This window comes from Bos javanicus, chromosome 13 (genome assembly GCF_032452875.1).
Source record: "Bos javanicus breed banteng chromosome 13, ARS-OSU_banteng_1.0, whole genome shotgun sequence".
NCBI classification, from domain to species: domain Eukaryota; kingdom Metazoa; phylum Chordata; class Mammalia; order Artiodactyla; family Bovidae; genus Bos; species Bos javanicus.
The window spans coordinates 34,772,798-34,795,091 of NC_083880.1; the positions used below are offsets into that span (position 1 = coordinate 34,772,798).

The 22,294-nt window shown below is 43.6% G+C and overlaps 1 protein-coding gene across 9 annotated transcripts in view; it reads right to left on the minus strand.

Moving 5' to 3' along the window:
- The window catches only part of SVIL (supervillin), a 156,514-nt gene extending 135,508 nt beyond the window's left edge, over nucleotides 1–21,006 (minus strand). For 3 of the 9 annotated variants that reach the window (XM_061436232.1, XM_061436230.1, XM_061436231.1), the window contains exon 1: nucleotides 20,554–21,005. In XM_061436232.1, coding sequence (XP_061292216.1) covers nucleotides 20,554–20,563 — 10 coding nt within the window. In that variant the 5' untranslated portion in view covers nucleotides 20,564–21,005. Of the gene's footprint in view, nucleotides 1–20,553 lie in introns of all 9 variants that reach the window. The other 6 variants (XM_061436229.1, XM_061436234.1, XM_061436233.1 and 3 more) reach the window with 6 other exon arrangements.
- Nucleotides 21,007–22,294: the final 1,288 nt, after the last annotated feature.

The window sequence follows — 22,294 nt, forward strand, 5'->3', positions numbered from 1 at the left end:
GGGAGAGGGGAGGAGGAGCCAGTCAGGTGGTGGAGGATACCTTGGCATCTCCTAAGGTCTGTTTTTGTTCCCTGACATTTGCTACCTGGGATGCGAGAGTTCGAGCTGGATCTGGCCCCTTCTTGTGGACTCTTGCAGACAGGGCCCCTAGAAGTCCCCTCTCCGTGTTTCCAGGGCTGAAGACTGAGGTTGGCACCGCTGCCCTGGGAGCAGTGAAGCATTCGCCACCCCGGCCTCAGAGGCACGCCCAGGCAGGGGCCCTGGGTGGAGCAGAGTAGGCGCAAAGGGGCCAGTGGGGAACGATGCTGGGTTCACCCCTTGCATGCCCAGGGCCCTCGCAGCACCGACAAAGGAGGTCACTTACAAAGGATGCTTAAGTCAGAGCACGTGGGCCAGAGCCATCTAGTTACGTGGCAAAGCGAGCAAATCCCCATTTGTCCTACTGATGAGTTTCTCGACTGGGGGAAGAAAAAACCACCAGCAATGTAAAAACAGAACAAAACATGTTTTGGGTGGGCCAACCTCTTAAACTTGCTATTCAAGACAAAAATACATATGGCACAGGGGAGAAGGCTAGAGGTGGTCCTTGTTTGGGATTTCAATGCTTCTTCCCTGTTTCTACCCAGATGGGCTGGTTCTATGTCCCACCATCACACCCCGGTTCCTCAAGTGCCCCCTGGATGCAAACCATCCTGCCTCACCCTCCACGGACGGCTCCCAGGCCAGGTACACGGATGAGGGACCAGAACCCAGGGCTCCCACCTGCCGCTCCCTGCAGGGACCTCCTGGGACCCCTTCACCACCGGCTAGGATCAGGGGCCATGTGGGCCAAAGGGGATGTCTTTCCTGCCTTACTGTCCCATAGCCTATGGACTCATCTCTGGGAAGGCCATGGTCAGGGAAGGGTCCAGAGTGCCGTCTGCAGGGTTAGCTGCCATGTCTTTATAGCCGTGGGTCAGGCAGCGGGTCTGATGTCTGAGAACACAGGCTGTGCCACGTGACCCTTCTTCCTGGGGTCTCCAGGAGAAGCTGGGTTGTGCTGGGTACACCCATCTGTCATCTGTCTTTTGAAAATTCCTCCCCCCCACCCTCCGGATGCAGAGTTCACAGCGGGAGCATTTCAGGCAGCCACCAACCACAGAGGCCTCAAAGGGCCTAAGAAATGAAGCCTCAGCTAAAGAGGTATTGGGGTCCGGCCCACAGAGGGTCCAGAGGGGGTCACCTCATCCTCTCCCACATCCTTCCGCACCTCCTTGTATCTGGAAAGCAAGTCCCCACCCAGCGCTGAGCATAGATGACTAACCCCATCACTTTCCACGGATGCAGCCTTTAACTGCAGACACGGAGCTTTCGACGTCCCGTTTCATCTTCACTGCCCCCAACTGGACACTGTGGAGCACTTTCTAATTTACAAAGTGCCTTACTCCACCTGCCTTCCTGTGATCCTGCTGCCACAATGGCAAGTACCCCGGTCCCCATTTCACAGATGACAAAACTGACCTCCAGACAGGTTTAAAATACAGTGTTTAGTGAGAGATGAAGAAAGATGGTTGTGGATGGGAAAGGGCTTTGTGGTCCCTGGATTCCAGCTTGACCTTTTTCCTTTTCTTTTTGATGTAGACCATTTTTAAAGTCTTGTTGAATTTGTTACAACATTGCTTCTGTTACATGTTTTGGTTTTTTGGTCCTCAGGCATGTGGGATCTTAGCTTCCCAACCAGGGATCGAACCTGTACCCCCTGCACTGGAAGGTGAAGTCCTAACCACTGGATCACGGTGAAGTCGTGCAGCTTGAGCTTTACTAGGCAGAGGTGACCAAGATGAATTACAAAGTCAAGCATGCCATCATGGCTGGTGCTCTCTCTCTCCCAGCTCCAGCTTCAGTGGAGACTTGGAGATACTCCAGAAAGGATGGCCCCACAGGTTCTAAAACTGAACAGTAACTACCTTTGGGGTAAGAGGGAAAAAGAGCCTGCAAATGCGTGTCTGGGGCAAGTGGAATCAGCACCAACCATTTTTTCTTATGAATCATGTGGAGAGCCTGATAGGTTTTATTCAAAACTGCTGTTTTCAAGTCTTGGCGATCATGGCTGTGTAGATGCTAGGCTCTGGTTAAGGAAGGGGCAGAAGTGAGAAACAAAAGATGGAAACAAGATTCTCACTACATTCTTCTGGTGACAGACTTGGAACATGAGCTAATAATGTAACACACCAGCCCAGCCAAAGCTGAACAAAAACAATACTATCTACAGCTGCCTTGGGGCATCTTTCAGAGCACAAAATAGCCTCACCCTACTCCCTCCCAGCAGCTTCTCTTTCTTTCTTTTTTTATTGATGCGCGGGCGTGGATAATCCTTGCAAGCCAATATGTCATTCTGTTTAGCTTTAGAAATACTTGATCATGCTGATTTGGCAAAGGAAAAAAAAAAAGTGCTGTACAGCAGGAATACTTCATCTCCGCAGTAACTAGTTTGAGCAAGTCAGGGGTGGTTCTCAGGCTGACTGTGAGGGTCTGACACTGAGGAAAGGGCTTCACTTTGAAGCCTGACTTTGACCCTCAGGCAAACTCACAGGATAAACAGCTGTTTTTCGGTCTTGCCCGGAAAATTCAGAACAAGTTCTGACTCCCAAAAATCTTTGTCTTGCTTTTATTTTTATTTTTTTGCAGTCTTTCTTTAAAAACACAAAAACCAAACACCTGTTTTTGCAGCCCTCCAGTGGGAAGCAAGAATCACAAAATTAAATCCCAGCATGTCACATGGACAAGAATTGCTTTTCTCATGAGAGCCAAGATCCAAGGCCATGGGGCAAAAGTGATTTACAGGAAATGCGCAAGTTGTTCAGCAAGTATAGAGCTTGAGTCGGGTATTGTTCATAACCACCTCTTGTGTGTGGTTAGCTCTTCTGATGGAGGCAGGATTAGGATGTCATTAACATGTAGCCCATGAATGAACGGAGAACACGCCACTACAAGTGGCAGAAAAGATGCTCCACTGTTAGCGCCTGGGGCCAGAGGAGGTTCTTACAAGGCTCTCTGAGAACTGTCACAGAACTCTGGACATTAGTTATACATGACACAGGGGAGAAATAGGAAAGCAGCAATCACGTGCATCTGGGCCCCTGATGTTGGGTGACCTTTAGGGTTAGACCTGGCTTTGGAAATCCTCTGGTTTAGTCTCTCCACTGGAGCTGAGGGGGTAGACTTTCCCAGTGGGACTTAAAACTGCCCAAGCCACACACAGACTGATGGCATAAAAATCCCTAGATGGAACCCAGGCTTGGGGATGTAGTAAAGCACCCCAGGTGACTTGGGGTGCAGCCCAGGGCCAGAACCTCAGTTACCTGAAGTGACTCGTCTGATGGAGGTGTGCACAGGCTGGCTCCAAGGATGGCAGCCGCAACATGGAAACTGTAAGAGCTCTGGTTCTGTTTCGAAACACCAGCATCATTTTTATAGCAAAGTTTGTTGCATGGTGATGCATCAAAACAAACATTATTACAAAATACGCGATTTGAATTTCATCAGTCCCAGAACTTGATACCATAAAGGACCCTAACTCAAACATTACAGAGTAGAATTATGATAAAAACACAACCACATGAGCTCCCAGTGAACCAGGGAAAGGAGGGAATGAAACAATTCCAGGTCATCCTAACTAAACTCCTGCTGTTGCTACAGCCACCTTGGAGAACAGTATGGGGATTCCTTAAAAAACTAGAAATAAAACTACCATATGACCCAGCAATCCCACGACTGGGCATAAACACTGAGAAGACCATAATTCAAAGAGACATACATACCCCAATGTTCATTGCAGCACTATTTACAATAGCCAGGACAGGGACTCAACCTAGATGTCTATCCACAGATGAATGGATAAAGAAATTGTGGGACATATACACAATGGAATATTAGCCCTAAAAAGGAACAAATTTGAGTCCGCTCTAGTGAGATGGATGAACCTGGAGCCTGTTATACAGAGTAAAGTAAGTCAGAAGAGAAAAACAAATATTATATATTAATGCATATATATGGAATCCAAAAAATGGTACTGATAAACCTATTTGCAGGGTAGCAATAGAGGTGCAGTCATAGACTTGTGGACATGGTGTGGGGGGTGAAGAGGAAGGTGGGACGAACTGAGAGATTAGGATTGACATATACACTACCGTGTAGAAAAATAATAAAACCCCACTGTTGCACTGACATAGCCCACTCTCTGGGTCTATGCTATGAGAGCCCTTTTAAAGGAGATTATAATTAGAAGGACCAGCTAACCCAGAGTACATCAATACATATTACGATCAGCTTCTGGTTTTTTTCTAACACTCAGATGGTAAGGAATTCATTCTAGAAATCACATATACTATAACCACAGGACACAGGCACACCCTTGATATCTACTGTGCTCTTTCTTTAAAATTCTTTTTCCTGGCTCCATTTCTCTCTGTCATTAATATATGTTACTCATGTGCTGACTTGAAAGGTTCATATTTTGTTGCGGTTTTCATCCTCTGTATCTCAGAAACATGTTACTACAATTATGTAAGTTTGTCATCCAAGGAAAATTGCTAACAATACCAGCGTAAGTTCCCAGAGCAAAGGCATTAAAAAAAAAAAAAAAATCCCTCCTAGAGGTTTATTTGTTCACTTTGTTTCCAAAACGCCACATGTCATGATTTTAAAAAATGCGCACATCAGATTTCCCAAAGCCCAAAATTGGAACAAAAAGTGATTCGAAAGATCAAGATGGGCTGTTCTCAATTTCTGAAAGGATGCTTCTAAACCATTATTAGGGAGAACTGCATTGTAACGTATTTCTCAGAAAGAGGTAGTGGTGACCAGTAATGTACCAGAGGTGACACTTCATGCAAAGGGCAGCCCAGAGCTTAAGGGCCTGGGTTCTTCAGACAGACAGGCGTTCAAACCCCAGCTCTGCCCTTTCCTAGCTATGGGACTCATGGGTCAATTACCACCACCAATGATGGAAGCCAAAAGGTTTTTCTAAGGATGCAGGACGCTCACATCCAGAACAGAGCACTCAGCTCAGTGCAGGCTCCTCAGACACCGTACCCAGAGGCATCACCACTGCCCTTGTATATCCCTCTCCCTCCCTTTCCTCTTCATCTGATTCTTCTCTTCCTGAACTCTTTCCTGGCACACATGCGCCCACACAGACTCCTTTCTACCTTAACAAATCTATGCAGTAATGCCTGCTGGAATCAATATTATCCAGTTTGCTTTATACTGTTCTAATTGTTTCAACAGATGGGATCCTAGGTTAACAGATTCCATTCCAACCTTTCTGCTTTTAACAATGTATGGAGCTCTTAGCAATACTAAACACCTACAGAAGAAATGCCATCCATGCCAACATAGTTTCGGTTATTTTGCAACAACCTACCAACAAGGAGAACTCCTGAAGCACCCGAGACCTGATCTTCCGACATCACTGCCCTGGCTTGCCTCGTCTCTACCTCCCAGCTCCACCAGCCCAGGGGGGCTGCATGTGTCCATAAAATGGCTGGGGCAGGTTAAGTGTTCACCAGAATGATTTTTAGAAGAAAAAAAGACGCAAGTGCTTCCATTTGTGAATATAACATAAATGTTTGTGGGGTCATGCCTTCTACAGAAAAACCTATACATCTGTGAGACTATGTATACTGCAGTTTTCCTGGCTTCGTATTACAATGTTGAAAGATGTGAAATGTCAAGTCTGAAAGATGACTAAATCTAATTTTAAGAAGAAAGAGGGGTGAGATACCAAAAAAAATTTTTTTTTAATATTTTCATTCCCATTAAGATGATAAGGAGGGATGTCTTAAGGGTTGGACTCCTGAAGTCTGCTCAGAGTACCTTCTTGCTCCTCCTTGGATGCGCCTTTCTTTGGACTTAACACAAGTGCTGAGCAGGACAGAGTTGCTGACATGAATGAATGGCCTTTGGTCCCAGGTGAAGGAATAACTGAGAAGGATCCCCACCCACCTTGCCTTTCTCGCTTAGTCTCTTAGCCCATACACAGCATGAAAACGTGAAAAATATTTCTAACCCCTTCTTCCTTACAAAGAAAAAAGTAAACAGAGAGGAGGAGAGAAGTTAGCAATTTTGTTTCTGGAAAGACCAGAAAACTGTCATTTATGCCTTTCGGAGAAGGAGTTCTGTTGGGTGTGGTGTGAAGTCAATAAAATAGGTGCTAATTGGCAGCTTTTAAAACAAAAATGAAAGGGCATTCAGCAAGTAAATGCTTGATGTCTCAACCCTAGTAAAAGAGCTCTGGCTCCAGGTGGGGGAAAAAAACTCCCGAGAATCATGACATAATTTACGGCCAGATAGTTCATCAAATTTCTTCACCTGTAGTTTTGAAACATATGTGGCATTCATATTTAATAGAGCAGCTGCCTGGACCAGGAGGCAGGTGATGAAATGATATAGAGTGGGCAAAGGGAGCATTCTTCCTCTCGGAACAGTCACAATATCTTACTTAATTGAAGTACCCATCCAGGGTTGGTCCAACTGACCGCATTCTGAACAAAACATATATTGAAAAGCACATTTAATGGGCACCTGAGGTGTATGTTTTCAAATGACCTAACTGTTATTTTTGGATTTTTATTCAATTTATATAAAATTATACTGCTAATAGATGTCATACAGAAAGCCAGAACTTGGTCTGTAAAGGTGACTCTGGACTAAGTCTACAGTGCAGTCTTTTCAAATCCGGCTTATGTTTCTAATTTCTGGATTTATGTGATTCAAATAGAGCTAAAAAGTAGGAGACGGTTCACAGTTACTAGTTTCTGGTTTGTCCTTACAGACTTTATGCATGCAAGCAAATACAAATAAATGCTTCTTTTCCCTTTTATACCCAGATGTAAAGTATCCTTAGAGATGCATTGTGAAGATCTTTCCATAAAGGCACACAGCTTCCTCATTTGTTACATAGCAACCCATAACTTACTTAATGAGTCCCTTATTGATGGGCACCATAGTTTCTAATATTTTGCTATTTACCACAAAACTATAATATATAATCAGGAATGCAAGTGTATGTGAAGGAAATCTGATGGAAACTGCCAAGTTGGTCCTCCCCAACATTGTATCATTTTATATTTCCATCAGCAATTCTCCCTACAGCCTTACCATCAGAGCTTGTGATCAAATTCTAAATCTTTGCTTCTCTGAGGTTTCACAGTCATGGTACACTTTTATTACTGAGTGAAAGAGGTTGAGCATCTTTTCACATGCTTTAGATTCAAATTTAATTTTTCTTTCTTTTTTGGTGTATATCCATGTAGATGCATTGCTGATATTTTTACAGTGTGTTTTGCTTTTTTTTTTTGATTTTTAGAAATTTACATGTTAACATATTATTAGCCATATATCTGTGATAAGAGTTGAGAATAGTTTCCCTAATTTTTCCCCTCTCTTTGATGTTTTTGTTTCCCAGTTCAAAAGTGTTGTTATTGTTTTTAGAATTCAGTTGGTTTTTTAAAATCAATCTTTTATTTCATGGCCTCTGGATTGTAAGCAGTTGGGAAAAATCTGCAAAATCTAGAGCTATTAAGACATTATACGTTTTTGAAAAGATGCTCATCATTGCTAATCATTAGAGAAATGCAAATCAAAACCACAAAGAGGTACCACCTCACACTGGTCCGAATGGCCATCATTAAAAAGTCTACAAATAACAAATGCTGGAGAGGGTGTGGAGAAAAGGGAACTTTCCTACACTGTTGGTAGGAATGTAAATTGGTATACCCACTATAGAGAACAGTATTAGAGATTCCTCAAAAAACTAAAACTAGAGCTACTACGTGATCCAGCAATCCCACTCCTGGGCATATACCTAGACAAGACCTCTAATCCAAAAAGATACATGTACCCCCATGTTTACAGCAGCACTTACAATAACCAAGACAAGGAAGCAACCTAAGTGTCCACTGACAGATGAATGGATACAGAAGATATGATATATACAATAGAATATTACTCAGTAATAACAAAGAATGAAATACTGCCCTTTGCAGCAATATGGACAGACCCAGAGATTATCATACTAAATGAAGTAAGTCAGAGAGAAAAACAAATACCATATGATATCACTTGTAGGTGGGATCTAAAACAGGACACAAATGAACTATCTATGAAACAGAAATAGACTCACAGACATAGAGAACAGACTTGTGGTTGCTAAGGGAAAGGGGAGATGGGACAGGGATCAGCAGATGCAAACTAGTATTTCCAGAATGGATAAGCAACAAGGTCCTACTGCATAGTACAGGGAACTAGATTCAATATCTTATAATAAACCATAATGAAAAAGAATATATATATATGTATAAATAAATCACATGAATCACTTTGCCGTACAGCAGAAATTAACATAACATTGTAAATAAACTTCATTTCAATAAAATACATTAAAAATTGTTTTATTATGGCACTGTTTTTGATTTGAAAAAATATAAACCTATGCAAAGTAGAGACAAAGCTACGGTGAACCCCCTACACTCACCACTAGTTTTGACAATTATCAAAATTTTGTCCCACTTGCTTCTCTTATCTCTCTCTCTCCATAACATTATTTTAAAGCAAACCCAAGATTTCAAGTGATTTCACCCCTATTTACATGCTTCAGTAAGCATTTCAAAACATTATGAACATTTTCTTGCATAGCCATCATGATATTACCATATGTAACAAATTTAATAAGGTATATGATGTCCTTTGATATTTGATCAACTCTCCAATAACTCTCAAAAATGTCTTTACACAGTTGACTTGTTCATCTGTAAATATGAGATCTCTTGGAAATGTATCCTGATGTATGGTACAATTTATTTAAAGAAATAAATTTATTTGTTATTTTTTTCATGTGGTTACCCAGTTGTCTTAGCATTCATTTAATGGCCCATTTTCCCCTACTGATTTTAAATGCTTTTTCCCCCCATTTAAAAAATTTATCCCCATATATTTGGGGGACTATTTCTGGTTCTCTAATCTGTTGCACTGTTCTGTTTTATTCTATGCCAGCGTGTATGTTAGTAGCTCAGGTGTGTCCGACTCTTTGCAACCCCATGAACTCCTGTCCATAGGATTCTCAAGGCAAGAATACTTCAGTGGGTTGACATTTCCTCCTCCAGGGGATCTTCCCAACCCAGGGATCAAAGCTGGGTTTCCTGTATTACAGGCGGATTCTTTAACGTCTGAGCCACCAGGGAAGCCCTTTATGCCAGTAATACCTTTTAATTCCACAGTGTGTTTAATAAGTGATAGCTCTTGTTTACATACCTATGTGAACTGAGAATCCACTTGCCTACCTTTTTTTTTAAGAGTTGGTATTTATTGGGAATAAGTTAAATTTAATAAATTAATTTATGAAGAATTGCTATATTCACAATCTTGAATTTTCTTATTATAGAACACAATGCATGCCCTCCCACTTTTTTTTTTTTCAAATTCTTTTTGTATCCTTTAGGCATATTCCACAATTTTATACATGTAGATTCTACATATTCCATGCCAAGTTATTCCTAGCACTTAATCCACTTTGCTGTCTCAGTCAACGTGGGCTTCTGTTCCTCTGAAGTGCTTGCAGGGGTCATTGGAGGTACAGCCTTTAGCAGTCAAGGTCCTGCTCACTGCCTCGGAAGATGCTCAGAGGCCAAGGTTCACCTGTGCATGACAACCAGACTGCAGGCCTGAAGCAGAGCTGGAAGCAATTCAACTCAGGTCAAAGCCTTCCCATCCTTACTCTTGCCCCATTCAGGAGCAGGGCTCAAAGACCTGAGGATCTAGGGTGAGGAGAAGATGCAAAATAGCAGCTCTGGGACCCATGAGATACCTTATCTCCTGTTGAGCTTTTACAGAAGCTAAACTATCTCTAATCTGCAACTAACAATTTACTCTGTGATTAACTGTGCTGCAAGACAGGCACCTGACTGATCACTCTTCCAGATTCCCAGGGAAACTTATAAAAGGCCCTTGGCGGTCTCTGCACAGCACCAGACACGGCAGTCATTTGGGGCAGCAGACTCAACCTCCTGCCTCCCACCTGCCTGCTGTTTCCCACCATGGGGAGCCGGCAGCCACCTCTACAGCCAAATCCTTCTCGCTCAGGACACGGGGCTCTGCAGGCTTTTCTGCTGATCTCCCTCCAGAAGCAATAGGGAAAATGCAGCAAGCTCATCACTGTGACGTTGGGGCACCCCTCACCCTTTTCTCATGCATACTCTGTGGCTCCCCATGCACTTGAGGCAGTGGCCCCATGCGTCTCCTCCATCCCTGCTGACCTTGGTACCCAATCAATCGCTCGAACTGGTACATTCCTCCCGTGCCCCACTCTGATCCCTTCCTTCCTCTCTCTGCTGCATCATCGTCACCACACTTTGAGACTTGTCCAATCCCACAGCCTCCCCGACTTCAGTAGCACCTCATCCACCCCATCCCTCCCGCAGTCGTCAGCATCTGCCCTGTCAAGATACCCAAGAATTCTGTGGGCAGTAAACACACCCCAACTATCTTGAAATTCACGGCCCTCCTTGGTCCAATCAATGACCACTCCCTTCCACCTTTCTTCCTCCTTCCTTCCACAAACTCTCATCTTTCCACTTATCAAAACCCTCCCTCCTTTCCATCTGTGAAGTCTCCCCAGACTCCTGTTCTTCAACCTCAGCACACCCCCCATCAAACTGCCATCTTCTGTGTGCCCACCTATGACTTCCAAGCTTCCGAGGGAGGCCCTGAAGTGTTCAAAGTGCTGCTTGCTCATAAAACACTTCCAAGCTGCATTTGTGTATGAAGCAATCAGCGATCTCACATTTGTCCTACATATCTGATCTCTACTCTACATGGCTGTTTGAATATGGACTAGTGAGCTTTTGCCTTTGGGGATAAATCACACTTATAGAACACCCACTCTGTGCCCAAGGGGCATGATGGTTCTCCATCCTCATCCATGTGTTTGCACTGCTGACAGTCCACCATCCAGCCGTCTCCTCCCACCCTGCATGAATCCCTCTGACTGTAACGCTTGGTGTACTTTTGTTTACTGAGAAGGAAGTTTATTTATTATCTCCCGTACATTGAAAGTGAAAGTGAAAATTGCTCAGTCTTGTCCAACTCTTTGCGACCCCATGGACTATACAGCCCATGGAATTCTCCAGGCCAGAATACCAGAGTAGCCTTTCCCTTTTCCAGGGGATCTTCCCAACTCAGGGATCGAACCCAGGTCTCCCACATTGCAAGCGGATTCTTTACCAGATGAGCCACAAGGGAAGCCCAAGAATACTGGAGTGGGTAGCCTATCCCTTCTCCAGGGGATCTTCCCGACCCAGGAATTGAACCAGGATCTCCTGCATTGCAGGTGGATTTTTTACCAACCGAACTATCAGGGAAGCCCAATATGTCCTGTACATTGCTCCTTCTCATTTATTTTAATGTCTCAAAGCACCCAGGAGCCCTTCTTCTTAAATGCTTTACCTGTTTCATTTATTTTTTTTTTAATTTCATTTATTTGGCTATGCCAGGTCTTAGTTGCAGCATGCAAATTCTCAGTTGCAGAATATGGGATCTAGTTGCCTGACCAGGGATCAAACCCAGGGCCCCTGCACTGGGACATGGAGTCTTAAGGCTTTATCTGTTTTAAATGTAAAGGCTGGACACTGAGGCAGGCAGAGCTGCTAGGAACCACAGTCAGGAGGAACTGCCAGCCCACGTCAAGTGGTTACTCATCCCCAACTGCCCCCGTGCCAGGTAGGATGTGATAAGAGCCTCTTTTTAGCTCTGGCAGGTGTGTCCCTCTCATACAGGACAGATCGAATGCCAGCCCTTGGTAAAGATTAAAAAAAAAAATTACTTGACATTTTATGACATCCTGGCATATTCCAGAGAGGAACGGGAACCAAGCCAAGACCAAAGGTACAGAAGTCCTTGAGTTCAAGGGCTACCTGGAAGGTAGGACTGGTGACTGTCAGATCTACAAGGCACCAGGTCCCAGCCCTGTAGCGTCTTAGAAGAGAGGAACAGGAGTATCTCAGAGACTGGGAAACTCCTCAGAAAATGACTAGTCACCACGATCAGAGTGACTCCTTTAAGGTGGCTGGCGATGGCTGGTTCCCTGGGACTCTAGCACTTGAGGTAGCCTAGGGTTCAAGGTCACTTATGGATATTAGAAACAACAAAGGGGAACAGGTATCATGCCACGGACATTGACTCTAGAAGTTAGCGGGAGGAAAGGGTGTGAGCTTTGTCAGCAAAATTTTCTCTGGAAATATTCTATACCTGCCCTAGGGAAGGCTCAGGTGTTGGTTGGCAGGACTCACCTCCTTCACTATCTCAGAAAATATCAATTTTCAGCCCTTCCTATTATGAGCAAGAAGAGGATCTGCTTGGATTCGGGCAGCAGGTGTGTGCCGCAGGGGCAGTGGGGTCACCAGAGCAAAGTTCCAGGGACTCTGAAGACCCAGGGACAATAGAGCTCTGGCTACTGATTCTTAACGGCTGATAGAAATACATCCCCTTGTTCTAATTATTCTCGGGGAAGCTTCTTAGAGCATCCTGCTGTTCCTTTACCCTGAGCTTCTCTTGTGCTGGTAATGACATCAGCGAAAAGAATGACTGAGTGTTCTTTACATCATACATGAAGGCAGTGATTGGAGTTGGCGGTAGCTCCTTCGTGAGCTGAATTATGGTCGAATCCCTCACAAACTGATAGACGATTCTCTGCTAGAGGGCTCAGGGTCTGGGTGTCATGCTGTTCCCATGTATGCTCTGTCCATGTACACTGTAGTTCAACAAATAATTTGTAATTCAAAGGAACTGCCCTAGACTTAGATTTGGTAAAAATAAGATGAGGACATCCTGTATTCGCTTGGATTTTAAATATGATTTTTCTACGAGATGTTACATAGTTGGGGGAAAAAAAACAAACACAAAAGGTTAGCGAAGGAAAACTCAATTTTCAAAATAGCCTTTGACCCTTGAGTGAGTGTGCTTTTCCTGAGTGTACAGCTGATTAGAACAATGTTCTGAAGGCCCCACTGCAGGTGTGTCCATTCACACGCCAGTGACAGATGGCACTGGGCCAAGACGCTGCACGGGGAGAGACAGAAGGCCAGGGGCAGGGCCACCCACCGTGCTCGCATCATACCGCCTGGGGGAGGATTCCAGCCCCAACCCTCAATTACGTGTAAACAGCCTGCGGTGGGGCCCAGCAAACTGTATTTTTCAAAAACTTCACCAAGTGATTTGAATGCTGTTGCTGTTCAATCGCTCAGTCGTGTCCGACTCTTTGTGACACCATGGACCACAACACGCCAGGCTTCCTTGTCCTGCACCATCTCCCAGAGTTTGCTCAAACTCATGCCCATGAGTTGGTGATGCCATGATCATTCAGTTTTAGAAAACTATCGCCTTTTTAAATTAACTATGACCTGTTCAATCTGACGCTGATCCAAGTCTAGCTGAAATATTTCATTTCAATTCATCCCAAATTTCCTCTGATGAATAAATATGTAGGTATTTGCTACAATTTCACATCTGAACCAAAAGAATATTCTCTTCTTTTATTTTTATTTTAATAAAAGGAACCCACCAATGGGTAATAAAATCCAGATAATCATCTTACATATAAGTTCCAAAACCCCACCCAAAACATAAGAAGGAAAGTTTTCCTTTCCCCTGGTGGGATGTACATGAGTTATGACCAAGGCTTTCTGGGTGTGAACCAGCTAAAGAAGCCTGGTTAAATCTAATATATTGAGCACCACCTCTTCAGGAAACTGGTTTTGGAATGACTGCTCAGGCCTCAGAAGTAGTCATTTTCTATTACTGTAACTAAAATAACACATTAATTTCCCTAGATTCCAAGGAATCATATGCTCAAACTGTCTACTTTTAACGCCAAGATTATAAAAATCATTGCAATAACATTTGAGATGAAAAATAAAAATTCCTTACAATGTAAATCGATGTAGCCACTATGGAAAACAGTATGGGAGTTCCTCAAAAATAAAGTTGGCACCTGATCCAGCAATCCCACTTCTAGACAAAACTCTAATTCAAAAAGATAGGGGCACGTTCCCCTATGTTCATAGCAGCACTACTCACAAGAGCCGAGACGTGGAAACAACCTCAACGCCCACTGACAGATGAATGAAGAAGATGTGGTACATGCACAGTGGAATTCTGCTATGCTCAGTCAGTCGTGTCTGACTCTTTAGAATCCTATGGACTCCCCTCTCCATGGGATTTCCCAGGCAAGAATACTGGAGTGGGGTGCCATTGTCTCCTCCAGGGGATCTTCCTGACCCAGGGATCGAACCAGCGTCTCCTGCACTGCAGGCAGATTCTTTACCACTGAGCCACCTGGGGAGCCACAAGGCAATGCAACTCAGCCATAAAAAAGAACAAAATCATGCCATCTGCAGCAACATGGATGCAACTAGAGATTATCACACTACGTGAAGTCAAGTCAGAGAAAGACAAATACCGTATGATATCACTTATATGTGGAATCTAAAATATGGTGCAAATGAACCTATCCACAAAGAGAAACCGACTGAGAGAGCAGACCTGTGATTGCCAAGGGAGTGGAAAGGAGGACGGATGGAGTAGGAGGCGGAGGTTAGCAGAGGTAAGATATTATATGTAAGACAGATAAACAACAAGGTCCTACTGCATAGCACAGGGAGCTATATTCAATATCCGATGATAAGCCATAATGGAAAAAAATATGAAAAAGAATGCATATAACTGAATCACTTTGCTGTACAGCAGAAATTAACACAATACTGTAAATCAACTATACTTTAATAAACTGTTTAAAAAAAGAAGTCCTTACAGTTTAAGGCTAAAACTGAAACTTACGAGTCATCTTTGCCCTAATGAAGATTAATAATAGTACTCTCTCAATAAACATGGCCACGTGGCAAGTGCCACTTTAAGTGTCTTTTAACAACTCAACATGCCAGGTACATCACTGTCTCCATTTTACAGATGAGGACAGGATACAGGTTGAATTACTTCCCATGCTAATACAAGTATGGGTGACCCGTGAACAACATGGCTTTAAACTGCATGGGTTCACTTGTAAGTAGATGTTTTGCAATAAATACAGCACTATATGATCTGCAGTTGGTTGGTTCCACGGATGCTGAACAGTGGATCAGCATCCCATAGGAGGGCCACCTATGGGACCTGAGTTTCTGGGGATTTTAGTACCCGTGGTGGGTCCTGGAACCAACCCCCTCAAATACTGAGAGATGCCCATTAATAACTAAGAGTGTTAGAATGTGAGGCTTCCCAGGTGGCTGAGTGGTAAAGTATCTGCCTGCCAATGTAGGAAATGCAGGTTTGATCCCTGGGTTGAGAAGATCCCCTGGAAGAGGAAATAGCAACTCACTCCAGTATTCTTGCTTGGGGAATCCCATGGACAGAGGAGCCTGGTGGGCTACAGTCCATGGGGCCACAAGAGTGTCAGATACAACCGAGCAACTCAAGAAGAACAACAAACAACAGTCTGGCCCCAGGGGTCACACAGAGAGGCTGTAGTCACACAATAGGTCTGAACTTTCAAATAAGTGAATCACACAAGCAAACCTTTCAAGGTAAACAACAACATCTACACTGTTTAAGGAACATACCAATCTCTAAATTGCTATTCTTAAAAAGTACCACATCACAATAATCTTAGCTTATTTACTTTAGGTTTAATTAAACAATTTTCTAGACATTGGTCACCTGGTCTTTCAACCTTTTTAAATGATCCTAATTCTCTCAATCATTAAAAAAAATTTAAGAGTGTATTGTCTAGCATATTTCCTTCCCGCAGCAACATGCAAAGCAAAGTTAACATGGCACTCGATTAAATGACAGATAGGATTCCAATTTTATCAGCAGTACCTTCTGGACTTAATTACTCATTTCATTTAAAAGTTAAAACTGATTATTCCTCACTTGTCCACCAGCAGTATAAAAACAGAACTGTTTAAAATAAAAACACGTAATTACCTTCCTTCTGGAAAAGACTTGAATGAGTCAGAAGTGTTAAAAAGAGAAATTTCACTGGAGCTCAGCAGATAAGGACATCAAATGCTTTCAGCGTGTGTGTGTGTGTGTGTGTGTGTGTGTGTGTGTGCGTGCATGTGTGTCTGTGTGTGTGTGTGTGTCCCATTCATCAGTTTCACCACCACACAGGTATTTACTGAACACCTGCAATAACAGTTAGGAGACCTAAATACCAGACATACCAATATCGACTATAAGTATCAAACCATTTTCCAAACCTGTTTAGATACACTTAGAAATATCTGCCACTTGTAAATACCCAATTTTCAGGATAATTAAGAGTTCACCATACTTCAAACAAACCTCCACACTGATTTCTTCTTATTCCTTTCACCAAGTTTAAATTGAAGTGGATAGTTGCCCTCCACAATTTGCAACAACATATCATACCTCTTCTAAATAAGACCAAATTCAGTCTTTGTTTAAATCTTGATCCACTCAAGGTTCTTTCAACAAGCAGTTTGTTGGTTTATTAGAATTTCACTATTTGGGGAAACTGTGTTTGTAGCCTTAAGACAAAAAGAGGTAAACCTCTTCTGACCTTGGAGTTCAGGCAATTAGGACAATAAATATGCATGATGTTCTAAAATCAAACAAAAATCTACAATAAATCGATCTACAAGGCAGACCTCAGGTACACAAAATCTCACATAGCTAACTTGTTAATCTGATGTTGGGATTTACTGTACTGCATTGATATTTTTTATGCAAAGTGTATGGCGGATTTACTGTACTGCATTGATATTTTTTTATGTAAAGTGCATGGCAGGTCATGTGTTTCTCTTAAGAACAACTGATTTTATTTTAAACTTCAAATAATATGTTAGTAAAATCCTAAAAATGACAGTACAGAGGGCAGCCAAAGTGCACCCAGTAATGCTATCCTTCTGTGTGGTCTACACAGAGGCCAGGGTGCTGGTTGGCTCTTAGAATCTTCTGTCATGTGCCAAGGGGGTTTGTGTTTACACGTATGCATATATATGTATGCTGTTCTCCATGCTGCTGTCTGTTTAAATCAAAGTCAACTACAGGATAAGCAAATTCACATTAAGAAACTCTGTCCTGGGGACATGGGTAAACCAATGACTGATTCTTGTTGATGTTTGGTAGAAATCAATGCAATACTGTAAAAAAATTATCCTTCAATTAAAAATAAATAAATTTTACAAAGAATTTTGTCCTATTAGGGAACTATATTCAATATCTAATGATAAACCATAAAGGAAAAGAATATTTTTAAAAAATGTATAGCGACTTTCCTGGTGGTTCCAGTGGTTAGGACTCCATGCTTCCACTGTAGGCAGTGAGGGTTCAATCCCTGGTCAGGGAACTAAGATCCTGCAGGCCACGCGGTGCATGGCATGTGTATATATGTTGGGCTTCCTAAGTGGTACTAGAGTGGTAAAGAACCTATCTGCTATTGCAGGGACCTAAGGGAGGTGGGTTCAATCTGTGAGTCTGGAAGATCCCCTAGAGGAAAGCATCACAACCCTCTGCAGTGTTCTGGCCTGGAGAATCCCATGGACAGAAGAGCCTGGTGGGCTACAGTCAAGAGGGTGGCAAAGAGTCAGACACGACTGAATATGCACACATATACACATAACTGGATCATTTTGTTGTGCAGAAGAAATTAACACAACATTATAACTCAACTATACTTCAATTAAAAAAAAAAAAAAAGAAATTCTGTGCAATTAACTAAAAAGTCCCCAATCTGAAAGTAAACGCTTTTTGAAGCTCTCCTGAAGGGATCCTCCCATATGACCATGACGTGGGGTTTCTGGGTGAACTCCAAGGTGCACAGTACACTTTTTGCCTGTGGGCTCTGGGACCCAATAGATATGAGACTTCTTTCAAATCAGTGTTTATGTGGCTCTCCATGGCATGAAGGATGAAAAATGGCCTGAGCAGGCCCAACTGGATAGCAGATGGGGAATATCTGATTTAGAAGACTGATTCCTACTTGAATATTGCATAATCTGGCCAAGATAGAAAGAGGTTTTCAAGTCTTAACACACAGTATATGTCATGGGCCATATAAAGTTGTCCCTGAAACCTGAAAACACACAATATGACGACTGTGGATGCAGCCTACATGGAGACCTGAGATGACCACCAAGGGGCTCACATGAGCATGAGGGGAGCGGGCTGTTATCAAGGGTGGGGATGGCTAATCCAGCTCTCTTTAGGATGTGAGACTATTGAATAAATCTGATTTTACAGAAAGCTCTAGAATAAGCCTCAAACCCAACAGCTGCCCCCTGCTTAGAAGAAGATTCAAGACCTTAGCACATGATCGCAAGGGAGTGGGGGTTTATGGCAGAGTTCATCACATGTAAGTTTTGCTTTATGTCTATAAGGTCACAGAAAGGAAAACACTGTCTTTTCTGACAGCTATGGGCTGCTGACAGCACCCTGACAAGGCCAGGCTCTGTTGTGGAGCAGGGGCCTTTTAGGGGCCTTGGGCAGAGTTTTGTTTCTTTTTTTTTTTTTTAACATTAGTGGCTACAGGAAGCCAAGCCAAGCCAAGTCAAAGCTGGGTCAGACCCCAGCCCCAACAACCCGGCCTCTTACAAAGACCCATGATGCCTGGCACAGGCCTGGACCCCATAACCAAACCCGCTCACAAAACCCTGGGCTTCATCACTCATGTGTGACCATCCAGAGGCACTGGTCCAGGCAGCCCTGGACCCTCGGCTGCCCCTCCACTTCCCGGTTACAGGCGTGGCCTGGCAGCAGATGCTCTGTGTGGTCACCACGTGCTCGAAGGCTCCAGAAGCCTGTGGGGGCAGGGGCAGGATTTGTACTAAAAGTGGCAACTCAAGATCCAGGCCTAAGCAGCCGAGGATGACTGCCGTCACAGTGGACAGAATCCCCCCAGTGGAAAGATGATCATACAGCCTCTGGAATCTAAATGGAAATGCTAGAGATACAGATGTACAAAACAAACATACGGTTACCAAGGGCGAACTGGGAGGTCAGGTTTGACATATACACACTTTCATACTATATATAGTAGTGTGTATATGTCGCTTCCCTGGTGGCTCAGACAGTAAAGAATCTCCCTGCAATGCAGGAGATCCCCCAGAGAAGGGAATGGGTACCCACTCCACTATCTTGCCTGGAAAATTCCAGGAACCTGGCGGGCTACAGTTCCTGGGGTCCCAGAGAGTCGGACACAACTGAGTGACTAACACTACTGCTACTACTACATAGAAAATAGATAGCTAATAAAGACCTACTCTATAGCACAGGAAACTCTACTCAATACTCTGTAATGACCTATATGAGAAAAGACTCTAAAAAGGAGTGGATGTATGTATATGTATAACTCATTCACTTCGCTATACAGCAGAAACTAACTCAACATTGTAAATCAACTGTGATCCAATAAAAATTAATTTAAAAAAATAAACAGAAACTGAAATGAATGGTCCTTTGAATTCCCTCCTCAGAAGGCTGACAGAAAGCACTGCACACAAAACCATAGATACGTGTGTTTTTTTTCTCAATCACCCATGTTTAAGTTCTTTTATATACATTATCATCTTAAGGACATGAATCAAAGGGGACTTTTCAATACCAGAGAAGAAATATCTTCATGTGGATGGTGGGTCACAGTCTGTAAGGAGAATGAGGAATTTGGGATAATTTGTTGGGCTGTCAGACTTTAATGACTCTTCTGCCAAAATGATTTGGTCCGTGAAAGCTAAGACTATCCAGATGTATGACAAATGTTTACGACCAGGGTCAAGTGTGTTTACTCTTAGGCAGTTAGCTTTTAAAACAAAAGAGCTTTGTCTAAAGATGAAGTGAATGCAGCCAAAGGTGGTATTTAAGGCTCCTTGGAAGAGTCACCAGCTCACCACTGCTTCCAAAGCCCACCGACTCACAGGCATCAGCTGGCAGTTAGACGGCGGTATAGACAGTGAGGCCCATCTCTCATGGCAATGTCTATTTTTAAAGGCCAGCACACGCACACATACAATATGATAAGGTTTCCCTTAGAAAGTCGGAACGGCCAAATAATTACCACATTTCTAATTTTAAATTTGAGTTAACAAACACCAAAGCAGGAGCTGAGGTTTGATTTTAATTTTTGCGCTACTAAAATTAAACTAGAAATGTCATGGACTCCCTGCCTCCTCCTTATCAGTGACAAACTACACTCTCAAAAATGTAAGTAGATATTGTTTGGCTTTATTCATACACATCCACGCAGACACATACATCTGTGAACACAGATAACAGGAAAGGGAAGTTCATCAGTTCACTCTAATGAGAAATCTCTGTCCACAGAATAATATCATGATGCCTAACCATCAGATTCCATGTTTCAGAATATAATAAATTTTAAAAGATCATAGTAACAGTGTTACAAAAACCTAAGAGCTGTGAAAAGGGAGAGTTTATGTCTATGTAAACAGATGTCATATACAGATTCTAAAAATGATCAAGGCACTCATTCAAATCAGGAAAACTTACAGGTATCCATGGCTGGGTTGCTCTATCTTGATTGCTAAGCTGAAAATGAAGAAGAGGCAGCAAGAGAAAAAGAAATATGGAAAAGTAGAAATAAAATAGAAAGAAGATGAAAAGGAAAGAGGAAGAAAGGAAGGAAAGAAGGGAGAGGGGAAGGAAGGAGAAAAAGAAAGAAAAGGAAGGAAGGAGGCAGGGAAGAAGGGAAGGGAAGGAAGGAGGCAGGGAAGAAGGGAAGGGAAGGAAGGAGGGAGCAGGAAAGAGTAGGCCCAGGAGGAGGCTGACTCTCCTTATATTGTCCCTAAATGCTTACCCACTCCTTGGACAAACCAAAGAAGGTCAGGTGGTGACTTGGGTGGTCACCCGAGTTGGTTATTTTAAAAACATCCAATCAGCACAACAGCTCAGCTGAATTGTTTCTGATATATAGTCACCCGATCCAATTAAATCCATGCATTCACCCACACTGGACACAAGGGTTAAACAGGGGCAGTGGGAACCACCCCGACCTCTTCAGTCTGGGTATTTAATAATGATGACTACATTCTTCTAAGAAACTGGTAGTATGACTTGTTGCCCTTGTAGGGGGGAAAAAATCACTCCAGTCTGTTCGGATTTTCATTGTAAAGAAATGCAGTGCAGATTTATCGGACCCCTGGGTTAGTCTACACCCAAGGACACTGGCGTTTGCTCTGAGCTGTTCAGATGAGTCAGTTGCTGGGGGCAGAGTGAGAGGAGGCTCATCTCGTCCTGAGAAGAGCTTCTCAGGTAAGGTGGCCAGCACTCTGGGCTGGAGAGCTGGGTGGGTTGGTGGGGAGGCATTCCAGATAGAGAAGAGGATGCAAAAGGCAGAATGGGGAGGCCGTTGGTGCCTGGAACAGGGGCTGCCACTGTGGCTGGAGCACGGGGTGCAGAGGGAAGGGTTTATCAGGCGTCCAAAGGCCATCACACCAGCTCCCTGGGCTGTGGGCTCATGGGCAGAGCTGAGGGCCACAATCTCGGATGTGGCTGGTCCTTCTCCATCCTAACGCATCCTTCTGCCCTCAATTTCCTGCCTATGTTTTTCAAGAGTTCCCATCCTCATTTGCTATACACACACCCACGCACGCACCCACCCACCCACCGGCTTGAGAGCACAAAGACCCCTAGAGATGCAGTAGGTCGACACCCGGGTTTTAGGTGGGAGGCTGGGTGACAGGCGGGTTCACTGGGTAGCCTCCGTTCTTGCCTTCCTATCCACGTTCTCAACTGTCAGAGGTTCACAGGATGTAGACATTTGGGAGAAAATACACAGTACTGTCAGTAGCCAGGTTGGTACCCCAAAGAGACTGGGATGAATGCCAAGTGGTGGCGTGGTCCACAGGGTAAGTCCAAGATCTCACACGAGCCCTCATCACAGAAGAGTTCCCCACAGCACACAGCATGGCCCCGGCTCCCAAAGGACAGCTTTGGGGTTTGTATAAAAGTTAAAGGCAAACACAAACCCCAAACCCCTATAACAGTAATTTCTCACAAAACTCCATGACCTCAAGCCAAAACGCAGACTGAGGAAAGAGCCAGGAAGCATCCAGAGAACATGCTGGCATGGTATTAGATTACAGCCCTCCATCCCCAAGATCACTTTGGTGCTGGATTCATAGTGATTCTATCCACATCAAGCATGAAGCCAAGTGATGCTTAAGGTGTTAGCCTGAAGGTTCAATGTTAATGACGCTAGTGACGGTGAGACTGCAGAGCGCCTCTCTTT